Raw genomic sequence first — 12,327 nt, forward strand, 5'->3', positions numbered from 1 at the left:
TAAAAAATAAAAAGGTCCGTTGATAACTAAAAAAAAAAATCTGTGGATGTAGCTCAGTGACAGAGTGCCCCACCCCTGGGTTCAGTCTCCAGTACCACATACACAAAAAAGAACACTAAACATGTAGTTTTTATTTGTAAAAAAGAAAGTATCACACTGTACACTTTAAATACACGTATAACTTTTTTGTCAGTTATATCTCGGTAAATCTGGGAGGAAGAGGGAAAGAAATTTTAGATCATTTTGTGAATGGGAAGACAGTCCTGACTTACACAGATTCACCCTGGGTTCAGGGCAGGGTCTAGGACTTCTCACTGACAAACTCCCAAAAGTAGTTTTTTTTTTTTTTTTCCCTTTCCAACTAATAGCAGAGTGAAGGGATCACTGTGCTGTACTCTAATTGTGTTTTTCCTGAGTCAGAAGTTTTTGCAGCTGTATAAAATACTGGGCTGGTTTTGTCTCGGCTGCTGCTAAGCTGATGGAGCTGCCTTTGAGTGGCACAGGTTAAATCGACAGCCGCTTGGCCATTATTGAAAACCTCATGGGTGTTAGAGTAGATTGAAGAATAGCAGTAGCTTCTCTACAGGAAGAGAGCTGTGTGTCCCAGTGCAGGACAAGCTGGGCTTAGGCAACTTGCACTGGAGTGGTGACGGCTTGTTCTCCTGCATGCTTGGCCCCAGGGAGTGCTGTTCAGCAGGTGTGAGGAAGCTGGCTCCCATGCCATTCCTGTCTCTGCCAGCTGTCACCACCATCAGTTTAATTCAGTTGCTGTCCCTCAGGGGGAAGTTTGTTGCCCTGGAGAACATCAGCTGCAAAATCAAGTCCGGGTGTGAGGGACACCTCCCATGGCCCAACGGCATCTGTACCAAGTGCCAGCCCAGTGCCATCACGCTGAACAGACAGGTGAGACGGCTTGATTTTCGTGGCTGTGATGTGGACGTCCCCTGGGAGAGGGTCTTCCGTTGGCAGATCCTCAGGCATGTGGGGTTCCTGAGCTGAGGATGTCATCTGTAGAACTTCTAGCTTGTGGCCTTGGTGCAGGAGCTTCATTCTGTTTTGTGGGCTCCCGTAGTTGTGGAATGTTTTGGAAATTTTGTTAAATGCTCAGTGACTTTGCCTCTTAAGAACCTGTTCTGTGGAGGTGTGGGGGCTGGTGAGGGAGCTTCCTGAGACCGCATAGGGATCCTTTGCAGGTTCTGGGGCGAACCTGGCTCAGGAGTGCCGTATTGGCCATGTAGCTCAGCACAGTGTCCTGAGAGTGGCGTGTGCATCTGTCTCTACCACTTCTGCCCACGTCTAGCCCTTCACAGAGGGCCGTGTCTCCTGACTCTGGAAACCAACCTCCTTTCCTCCTCTCCAAAACCATTTTTCACTTTTTGTCCTAGAGATTGTTAAAACCTCCTTTTTTAGGTGAAATCTCAGTGAGATTAATTTTAATTTATTGACTGGTAGTGTGCCCCTACCCTTACCCTGGGCAGATCAGGTTCTTAAAACTTGGGTTTTGTTTTTTGTTGGTTTATCTTTTAAAGAACTAGGTTAAAAAAATATTTTGGGATGGTTTGATTTAGAAAAGCAGGTTTTGGTGGACTGTTTTAATTTCGCCCCTTGTTAACTCTACAGAAATACAGGCATGTGGACAATATCATGTTTGAGAATCATACCGTTGCTGACCGCTTTCTTGACTTCTGGAGGAAGACGGGGAACCAGCACTTCGGGTACTTGTATGGACGGTACACGGAGCACAAGGATATTCCCCTGGGCATCAGGGCTGAGGTGGCTGCAATTTATGAACCTCCTCAGGTACAGTGTGCAGGGTCTCAGTCCCTGAGGGCCATGGGCTTATGTCTGAGTGCTGTGCAGATGACACTTTGCAGAGGTGGCAACTTTCCCCATGTGCCTTGTTACTGGTACGCCCTGCCTCTCTTCACGTGCACGCATGCTTGCTTCACCTTTTGAGTTACTGGAGAGAAAGACTACATCCCAGGTACCTTGTGTTTCTTTGGCCATGGGTGCTCTCTGATGCAGTGAGTCGGTAGCAACTGAAGCAGGTGGAAGTAGTCACAGGCTTGACCCGCAACGCATTGCAGGTGTGCAGTTGCTGTAGCTCTTCTATTTGTTCTGTTTCACCCCTGTTCAGGTGGCCATCCTCTGAGTGATAGGCCAGTTTCAGAGTGACCACAATAACTGAAAACTTGCCACCAAGATAGGGCTACAAAGGGTTTGAGATTTTATTAAACAAAATTTGGAGGGCTGGGAGGTTGGGGCTCAGTGGCAAAGCGCTTGCCTAGCATGCATGAGGCACTGGGTTCAATCCTCAGCACCACATAAAAATAAAATAAAGGTATTGTGCCCACCTGTAACTAAAAAACAACAACAAAAAAATGTTAAAAAAACAAACAACAAAAGTTGGAAATAAAACAAAACCATTTGCACAGTTACAAAGTCAGCTTTACAAAATGGTATATTCTCCTTTACCTGGTTCTCTGCCTCCTTTTGGTCTGACTTTTAAAGTTTGACCTTTTTTTTTTTTTTTTTCCGTTGTGCTGGGCATTGAACCCAGAGGTGCTCTACCACTGAGCTGCATCTCTAACCTATTTTCTTCTTAGACAGAGCCTCGCTAGGTTGTTGAGGCAACTTGCCATTGTCCATCTTACCGTTGTCCTGCCTCAACCTCCTGAGTCTCTGTGACTATAGACATATGTACCCTACACCCAGCTGAATTTGACTTTTTCATGTAAGCAGGTGCACAGGTATACAGGCTTGTGCTGTGCCCCATCTGCTGCCTGCTGTTTTCACCTCACTCCTTGCCAGCCTACCTTTTGAGCCTCCTAACCCAGGGCAGATGCCTGGCAGTCATTGCTGGGATGCATGTTTCAAGGTCTGCAGATGGGACCTGGAATTGCAAAGAGTGTATTTCCTGTGGTGCGTGTCTGCTGTGCTGTGGTCCAGACTGACCCTTTGACTTGGGGTCATCCCCGGCATGCTTGCGTGTCCCTGTGCTGATCCAGGGGTGAATGCATCTTACAGCTGCAGTCTTGTCTGTCAGCAGAACCCATCTCGGGCCGAGCCGCTTATGGGACAATAACTTTATTCTCCAGTGAAGGGATCTCTCAGACAGCATGGACAGCTTTCCTGTATCCTGAACACACCTGATTCAGGACTTGGTGGCGCTCCCAGCATTCAGGCCACACCAGGTTTCAGCACATCACAGCCTCAGGACAGAAGGGGAATGGGCTTTGTTCTTTAGTGGCTATACATCTCCAGGGAGGAGACAAGCATGCCTGTGACCTCAAAGGTGGACACCAATGGAGGTGCTGCTCTTTCAGCCTGTCCTCTGACTCCATCTTCTCCTTGTGATTCCCAATAGATTGGCACACAGAACAGCCTGGAGCTCCTTGAGGACCCGAAAGCTGAGGTGGTTGATGAGATTGCTGCCAAACTGGGCCTAAGGAAGGTATAGGACCTTCTGTCAACCAGGTGGCCTTTGGGGGAGCCTGTGCCCTCTGCTGGGGACATCTAGGTGGGTGGGGTGGCCAGGCCTGATCTGGGATGCATTGTCCTCACCTGTACAAGGTCAGGTGCAGGCTTGACCCATTTGGAAGCTTGCTTGTGTTCCTTGGATGCTGATAGCTTTTGTGATCATCTCACTTAGAGTGAGGTAGGGACATTCCTTTGTGCCTAAAAGTGTGACCGCAGCACAGAAGCCATCTTCAGCTCTGTCAGCCACACTGCCTGGGGGCCATTGCTTGGGAGCTGCATAGCTGTACTGCGTGTGCCTCTGAGGGGTGCCTGCCCCTCTTGGTGTGGCTGTCCTTGTCCTTGCACTTCTTGTCCATTAGCAGACTTCCTGCCTGTGATTCTGGCACCTGATTCTGGAGTCTACTTATTTTCCAGGACAATTAGAGGGCAGGAGGGGACTTTTCTTCCAGAGTCTGTTGATTTGGTTTGGCTTACACTCCTGATAAAGTTTCCAGGAAAGTGGGGTTTGCAGACACACTAGGCAGTGCATTTGAGGTCATTTTGGAAGTTCAGTCTTAATAGCCATGTCAGGGTTATGCTTTATCCCTAGTCAGTTTGGACAGTGAGAAATAATCTGGGTTATTTTATCATTCTGCAGATATGTGGGAAGTCTGGAAATGTAATTTAAAGCCTAGGAAAATTACAAGGTCACAGGGCACTTAGGTCCTACAGCTTCCAATGGGAGACAGTTTCTTTTTTTTAGGTATTTATTTTTTAGTTGTATTTGGACACAATACCTTAATTTTATTTATTTTTATGTGGTGCTAAGGATCGAACCCAGGGCACCGCGTGTGCTAGGCACACGCTGTACCACTGAGCCACAACCCCAGCCCAGGAGACAGTTTCTTAATGTAGTGTTAGGGTTTGGTTCAAATTCTGGAAATTTCTTTTATTCAGAAGAGAAACTGGCCCAGTGAGTTGACCTGTGTTTGTTGTAATCCGTTGTTCATAACATCATGATAAGAGAAAATGTCAGGGGCTAAGGTTGTGGCTCAGAGATAAAGTGGTCACCTACCATGTGTGAGGCACTGAGTTCAATCCCCAGCATCACATAAAAATAAAAAAAATAAAGATATTGTGTCCACCTGTAACTAAAAAATAAATAATTAAAAAAGGGGGAAATGTCAAAAGTTAAGTGTGTTTCTCAAAACACACTTGCTCTTACTAACTTTAGCATAATTTCAGCTGCTTTATGTACTGCCTGGTCACCCTCTACATCTCCATTGCTTTTTTTTTTTGCTTTGGAGCAAAAGCAATGAAGACATAACTGAACTTTTCATTGTTATTCCTTGGGGTATTTTGGGGCATTCTGATGATGGTGACAGTCCCTGGTGCACCCAATGGCCATGCTGGGGAAGGTGGCAGGCACCTCTCACTTGCCCTAAGGGTAGAGGCAGATACTGTGCCTGGCCTCTGGCACTGCTCAGACAGCCTCCCTTAGGCTTGCGATTCAGGAGGCCATGGTGGGCCTAGATCAGAAAAGGCAGGTGCTATTGCTGTAGGACATGCGGAAACGGTACCCTGCCCAAACTCTGGGACTGACCTTTTGGGGTCCCTAGTGGCCGATTTTCAGATGCTGGGCCTGTCCTGGAGCTTGGGCACAGGAGTGCAGTCCCCATTGTGGTGCCCTCTAGTTCTTCTTCTTTTTTTTTTTTTTTTAAGAGAGAATTTTTTTAATGTTTACTTTTTAGTTTTTGGCGGACACAGCATCTTTTTTTGTATGTGGTGCTGAGGATCGAACATGGGCCCCATGCATGCCAGGCGAGTGCGCTACCACTTTAGGCACATCCCCAGCCCCTGCCCTCTAGTTCTTTGTCCTTTTCCCCTTACAGAGGAGTCTAGCCCCAGAAGCTGCACAGTGCTTCTCCTTGTCTGTCTGCTTTGGAGCAGGAACAGTTTTACCCCATCCTGTTGGTCTCCTTCACACTGGGTTCTTGTACAGTGCTGGGCACAGTTGGTGCTGAGCATAACCCTCCACCCCACCCCCACCCCGCCCTTTTTTCTTTCTTTTTTTTTTTTTTTTGTAGTGCTGGGGATCGAATTCAGGGCATGTGCTCACTGCACCATTGAGTAATGCCCCCCAGCCCAGCAGAACCTTTTTTTTTTTTTTAATATTTTTTTAGTTATAGTTGTTAATGGACCTTTATTTTGTTTATTTATTTTCACGTGGTGCTGAGGATTGAACCCAGTGCCTCACATATGCTGGGCAAGCATTCTACCACTGAGCCCCAACCCTAGTCCCCCAGCAGAACCTTTTTAACACATAAAGAATTGAAGTCTGCATTTGCCCAACCAGTTTCTGCTGAGTGGGTTGTAGAAGCTGTGGTGTGGCCTTGGTAGCTTGGTTGGGGAGCCTTTCACAGAGTTGGCCCCGGTGGGGGAAAGAAGGCTCCTGACCCGAGACCTCTTGTGTTTGTTGGGCGGGGCCAGGAGTCTTCTTTTTGTCTGTGGCGTAGACCTTCTAAGACACTTTGCTTTTTTGTTAAGGTTGGCTGGATATTCACAGACCTCGTCTCAGAAGATACCCGAAAGGGTACAGTTCGATACAGTCGGAATAAGGTGAGGAGACTGGGATGTTGGCTAGCCTCACCGCCCTGTACAGGCAGTGCTGATTCACAGTGCTGACTCACATTTCGGGGTCTCTGAACAGCTCCTGTGAGCTTCTAAGTCAAGTAGTTTTCAAGATAACCTTGATAAATCAAGGCCAGGTCTGTGGGCTCTGCCTGTAGAGCCAAACCTACTCCCTGTGCAGACCTTTCTGGGTGGGTCCTAGTGCTTCAGTCTTTTCTGGTAGTTTTGAAGGAGCCACAGTGGCCAGAAATCCTGGGGGTGTTTCGTTGTAGTTTTGGAGATGTTTAGTTTTGGGCATCTGTTATTCTCTAAAGAAGAGAGGTCCCTTTTGACATGATGCTGTAAGGTCTGGCATGCTGCTCCTCTCATTTTAGGACACTTACTTCCTGAGCTCAGAAGAGTGCATCACTGCAGGAGACTTCCAGAATAAACACCCCAACGCCTGCCGGCTGTCTCCCGACGGGCACTTCGGGTCCAAGTTTGTGACTGCAGTGGCCACAGGTGTGAATGGGACAGAGTAATGTTGTCAGTGCTACTGCCTTGGTAATGCATTTTGACCTTCTCTCCAGCTGCTTTTTATCCCTAACTTAGTTGTCACAGGGTTCTGAATAGACCTGAGGGGCATAGATTCCTCCTGTTGTTTCATGGTAACAATTCTGAACTAGCAGCAGCATCTGCAGAACTGACAAAGCCCTGGAATCTCAGCACAGCTTTCCTCCTGTTCAGTACTCTCCTTACAAGTCCAGGTTTACTTTTGTTTGTTTTTGCAATGATGGGGGTGAACCCAGACCTTGCGTGTGCTAGGCAAGTGCTCTGCCACTGTGCTATATCCTCAGACTCTTTTATTTCATTTCAAGATAGGGTCTCACAGTTTCCAGGCCCAGCCTTATGAGTCACTGGTGTTACTGGCGTGCACTACTGCGCCTTGCTTTTGGTCTGAGTTAAGCCTACCTGTGATCCTGTGAAGACCTGCTCTCTGCCCTCAAAGAGGTGTGATAATCCAGTTTTTTTAGTAACTACCCTTTTCCTGGTTCTATAGAAGCACCCCTATGTCCCAGCCTGTATGACATGTAGGGAAGGAACTAGATCCGGTTTCCATTACTGTGGACCTTTGGTAGGAAGATTGCGCGCTGCCAGAATTTTGTCGTTTTTCATCACTGGGTAGAGCCCTGAGTTTTGCACATGGTAGGCAAATGCTTCTTGGCTGAGCTGCACCTCAGCTTATCACTGACAGAATTTTTAAGCTTTGCTATATGTTAGCAAGCTGCAGGTCCTTGATTTAAGGTCCTTTTTTTAAAAAGTGAACAAGGAGTAAGCAACACTGGCAGTAATGCCACATTATGTGGGGCACTGTGGTGCATGCCCGTAAATCAGCAATTTGGGAATTTGAGGCAGGCTGGGGGATTGCAAGTTTGAGGCCAGCTTCAGGAACTTACTGAGACTCTCTCTCAAAATAAAAAATAAAAAGGGATGGGGATGTGGCTCAGTGGTTAAGCACCTCTGGGCTCAATTCCCAGAACACACACACAAAAGTCCCACACCTGAATTTTTTTATAAGTTTTTGCTGTGGTCAAGTGCTGAAGGGAAGGATTGAGATTTTTGGCTGGGATCGAAGGAGGTGGAAGGCCCACAGGGAGTCCTTTCTCATGGCAGGGGCTCTGGTAACTGCTGAGCAGGAAGTGAAGGCGTGGCCAGATTTTTTTTATTTTATTTTTTTGATACTAGGCATTGCGCTCAGGGGTGCTTAACCACTGAGCCATATCCCCAGCCCTTTAATGTATTTTTTAAAAAAATATTTATTTTTTAGTTTTAGTTGGTTGAATACCTTTATTTATTTATTTATTTATTTTTATGCGGTGATGAGGATCGAATCCAGGGCCTCGAACGTGCTAGGCGAGCACTCTACTGCTGAGCCACAACTCCAGCCCCTAATGTATTTTAATTAGAGACAGGGTCTCACTGAGTTGCTGAGGCTGGCTTTGGACTCGCAATTCTCCTGCCTCAGTCTCCTGAGCTGCTGGGATTACAGGTGTGCACCCCTGCGCCCAGCAGCAATTGGTACTTTCTTAAAATTATGGGGTCTGCCACCTTCAATTATAGAGTCACACCTCTTGTTTGGAGTTTGGAAACCATGAAATTTTTGCTTTAGGAGTTGGCACTTACAGAAAGTACTGGAACCATGAGGCAGTGACCATATCAGTTACAGTGAACTCCACAGGCAGCATCCTTTTGCATCTGGGTGTTGCATCATCCCTTTGGGGCTCTGGTGTCCCCCTCTCTCCAGAGGGGTGTGGCTGTCTGTGGCACTGCAGATCTTCTCCTAAAGTGTGCTCCTTACCCTGCTTTAGGGTCTCTTGGCCAGAGGGCAAGTGGGGACCTGTGGAGCTGCTGGAAAATGCACCCTTGCTAGACAGCTGGGTGAGAGCCTCCCAGAAGCTGAGCCCCTGTGGCTCAGGGCCGGTATTCCTGCAGCTGGAGCCCAGGCCCCCTTGACTCTGCCTGCTCTTCCTCCCCTCCCCTTCAGTTGTACACACCCTCTGGTGAACTGGCAGTGTGCTCAATGAACCCCAGGAGTATGTGGAAAGAGTGCCTAATTGGAGCCCAAATCTGAGTTTCAAACTGTGAGTTCATCATTTAGCACACACTTGGCTCCTGGGCTGTGAAGATTATGGACTCTGGTTTCAGAAAGCAGAAATGCACCTGAAGTTCAAGAGCAGCTCACGTCCTTCTACCTCTGCCCCTTTTCTGGCCCTGTGGTCCGTCCCGCCTGGGATGCAGGCAAGGACAGCCAGCCTCCTTGGCCTGCCGACATGGAGGGACATGCACTTGGTGCTGCTCTGTGGGGAAGGGGTGGTTTGTCGTCCTTTCTCAGAAATGGCCTTTGGATGCCACTCATGGACTGATGCTGCTTTTTAAATAGGCTTTAGTTTTACAAATTCAGCTTTCCATTTTTCTCATTCTCAAAAGAACAGGTTTTTTTTTTTTTCCTTTAATGACTACCACATGTGGATGATTGTAAAAACCAATGTGGGTCCACAGTGGCGCATAAGGTGGCTCCTCAACACTCCTCATCCCTCACCTCTACGCTTCCTGAACCAGTGCTTTGTCGTTGTACAACCAGACACACTGTAGAGCTGAGCCTGTGTGCTGCTGAGGTGTTAGGGAATGAGAGAAAGTTGGAGACTCAGCATTTCACTGCCAGCTCTGGTTGGCCTGCTGGGTGTGAAGGTGAACAGACAGCAGCCTGCCTTGTCCGCTTGCTGGGGGCTGGCTCTGCCTGTGCCTTCTACCTTTTCCAATTGCCTGGTCATCAGGTCTGGTTTTTGATACATGTTTGAAAGCTACATGGACTAAATTTTTTTTTTTTTAAAGAGTGCAACAGTGCATTTGATTTCTTTTTTCTTTTTAAAGAGAGAGAGACAGAGAGAGAGAATTTTTTTTTTTTTTTAATATTTATTTTTCAGTTTTCGGCGGACACAGCATCTTTGTTTGTATGTGGTGCTGAGGATCGAACCTGGGCCGCATGCACGCCAGGCGAGCGCTCTACCGCTTGAGCCACATCCCCAGCCTGATGGACTGAATTTCTGTTCTCTCATCAGTAAATTACTCTTCTTTGTTAAATTGAAATAGAGATACTGAGAGATTTTTATTCTCCAGGATTATTAAAAACACTGCCATTGGAGTTGCCCTAGTACATAGCCCTGATTTTTTTTTTGAGAGAGAGAGAGAGAAAGAGAGAGAGAGAATATGAATTTTAATATTTATTTTTTTAGATACAACATCTTTCTTTTTGTGTGGTGCTGAGGATCGAACCTGGGCCGCACGCATGCCAGGCGAGCGCGCTACTGCATGAGCCACATCTCCAGCCCCATAGCCCTGATTCTTGGAGCACATCTGGTGGCAGAGGTCTGCCCCAGGCCCAGATCTTCATTGCCTTGCCCACCCCCAGACTTTAAAGATCTGGGTTAGCTGGTTGGGTTCTTCTTTTTTTTTTTTTTTTAAAGAGAGAGAGAGAGAGAGAGGGAGAGAGAGAGAATTTTAATATTTATTTTTTAGTTATTGGCAGACACAACATCTTTGTTTTGTATGTGGTGCTGAGGATCGAACCCGGGCCGCACGCATGCCAGGCGAGTGTGCTACCGCTTGAGCCACATCCCCAGCCCCGGGTTCTTCCTTCTTATCGGCTGTTTGTGCTCCATGTTTCTAACTTTAAGGTTCTGTGGAGTGGAACTTGGGAGGAAGGGAAAGAGGGAAACATTGGAAGGTAGTGCAGGGGCCATGAGTGTAGGGGCCATATGTCCACCATACCTCCTCACATGAAAGGCAGTGCTTAGGACATTAGCCTTGTGTTGCCGTGCAGGTCTCTGTAAGGCAGAGACTCCTGCATGTGCAGCATGGGTGCAGGGTTTTTTGTACTGAAGGCTGGTTCTGTGTTGTTCCTACACCTGGTACCCTCCCCACCCCAGGTGAGTTCATCTTCTGCCCAGTCTTTTCATTCCGGCACTGAAGCATGTGGAATGCAGAGCTATGTTCATTAACCCCACTGTTGATAAAAACCAAGAGCCTGCGTGCTTGATGACACTAAGCACAACTTTGGGGGTGGCTATTGGGGATCATTAATGTTCAGTGCCTGGATTTCTGACGGACTGACAGGTGTGGTAGTGCCTGTGAGGCTGGGCAGCTGTGGAGGAATGTGCTGAGTCTGGTGCGTCAGCCACCACCAAGCTTCCTGGGACAGACTCCCCAGCATCTGCTTCCTGTGGGTCGGCAGAGAGCAGGCATGGACTAATTCTGGATCTCCTTTGGAAGATTCTCTTTGAAGCTCTGTCTCTTGCAGGTGGTCCCGACAACCAGGTCCACTTTGAGGGGTATCAGGTATCCAATCAGTGCATGGCCCTAGTCCGTGATGAATGTCTGCTGCCGTGCAAGGATGCCCCTGAGCTCGGCTACGCCAAGGAGTCCAGTAGTGAGCAGTACGTGCCTGATGTTTTCTATAAGGTAAGATGCAGTAGTACAAAAGGAATTTGTGCACACAGGGCTCTGAGCCTGCCTGGACTCTGCTCATCTTGTAGCCTTCTGATGGTATCCGTCACTGGTCAGCCGTGATGGCCTGGAGTTCCACTTGTGGATTGAGGCTTCTGTTGCGTTTCTGGGGGTTGTTTTTAGCTACTCAGGCTTGGTGAGGCATTTAATTTGGAGTGGAACCACACAACATCAAACCATACTGTGGCAGCTGGGGTGTCAGTGTCTAGCCATGAGAAGGTGGTGAAAGATGCTTTGGGTCTCTTTCTTGGCTGCCCTCTGGAGACTTCCATCATGAGCATCTTGGCTACTTCAAATCCCACAGTGCACGCTGGTCATCTTCTTTCAGTCTCTTTTCTCTGATTCATTTTGGACAGTTGGTGTTGTTTTCAGATTCATGAATCTCTACTTCTGCAATGTCTGATGTGCTGTTGCCATCTAGGTTGTCTCAGGGTGGTTTTCACTGCTGGAGGTTTCCCTTGATTGTCTGTCTCTCTCTCTTTTTTTGGTACTGGGATTGAACCCAGGGATGCTTAGCCATTGAGCCACAACCCCAGCCCACCCTTTTGATAATTTATGTTGAGACAGGGTCTCAATGAGTTGCTTAGGGCCTCGCTAAGTTGTTGAGGCTGGCCTTGAACTAGCCATCCTCCTGCCTCAGGCTCCTGAGCTGCTGGAATTGCAGGTGTGCGCCATAGTGCCTGGCTTCCCTTGTGTTTTTGATGTTTCCCTATTACCACTTCCTCTGAACACACAGATGCCATTGTGACGACTGTTCCGGCATCCTCATCTACCATTGCTGTTGCCTGTCACTTTGGAGCAGCTCCACTGCCCTTTCTCCTATGCAGTTGCCGCTTTCGGGGTTGCCGCGGCTCTCTGTGTTCAGTCTCTGGTTGTGTGCTTTGTGGGCCATTCTGCCCTGTTTGTGGGGGTATTCATTGTCCTTATGTATGAAGGAGCCAGAGATTCCAGGGCCTCTTCCTGCAGCTGGGGCTCTGCTCTGCACTGTGGGGAAGTAGGTCGTAGCTGTCATCTACATTCCCATGACAGGTGGCTGACTCAGTCTGACTTGACTGTTTTTTGTTTTTTGGTTAAAGCCACCAATTTTTTTTTATTGGTGCTTTATAGTTATAAAAAATGTTGGGGTTCATTTTGCCATAATTATACCAGTATGGAATGTAATCTGCTCTAATCCAGTCCCCCAGTGCTTCCCCT

At 47.7% G+C, this 12,327-nt stretch overlaps 1 protein-coding gene across 4 annotated transcripts in view; it reads left to right on the forward strand.

Annotated features, from left to right (window-relative positions):
* Nploc4 (NPL4 homolog, ubiquitin recognition factor) overlaps nt 1-12,327 on the forward strand; it is a 48,872-nt gene that overhangs the window by 15,688 nt on the left and 20,857 nt on the right. For 3 of the 4 annotated variants that reach the window (XM_046463369.2, XM_058585254.1, XM_046463368.2), the window contains 6 exons: nt 780-903; nt 1,621-1,800; nt 3,368-3,454; nt 6,007-6,078; nt 6,465-6,591; nt 10,928-11,088. In XM_046463369.2, the coding sequence (XP_046319325.1) occupies nt 780-903; nt 1,621-1,800; nt 3,368-3,454; nt 6,007-6,078; nt 6,465-6,591; nt 10,928-11,088 (751 nt within the window). The remainder of the gene's footprint in view (nt 1-779; nt 904-1,620; nt 1,801-3,367; nt 3,455-6,006; nt 6,079-6,464; nt 6,592-10,927; nt 11,089-12,327) is intronic. The other variant, XM_046463371.2, reaches the window with a different exon arrangement.

The sequence above is a fragment of the Marmota monax genome, unplaced genomic scaffold, assembly GCF_021218885.2.
Source record: "Marmota monax isolate L192 unplaced genomic scaffold, Marmota_monax_Labrador192_F-V1.1 WCK01_AAM20220418_F8-fsc00220, whole genome shotgun sequence".
In the NCBI taxonomy this organism is placed as follows: domain Eukaryota; kingdom Metazoa; phylum Chordata; class Mammalia; order Rodentia; family Sciuridae; genus Marmota; species Marmota monax.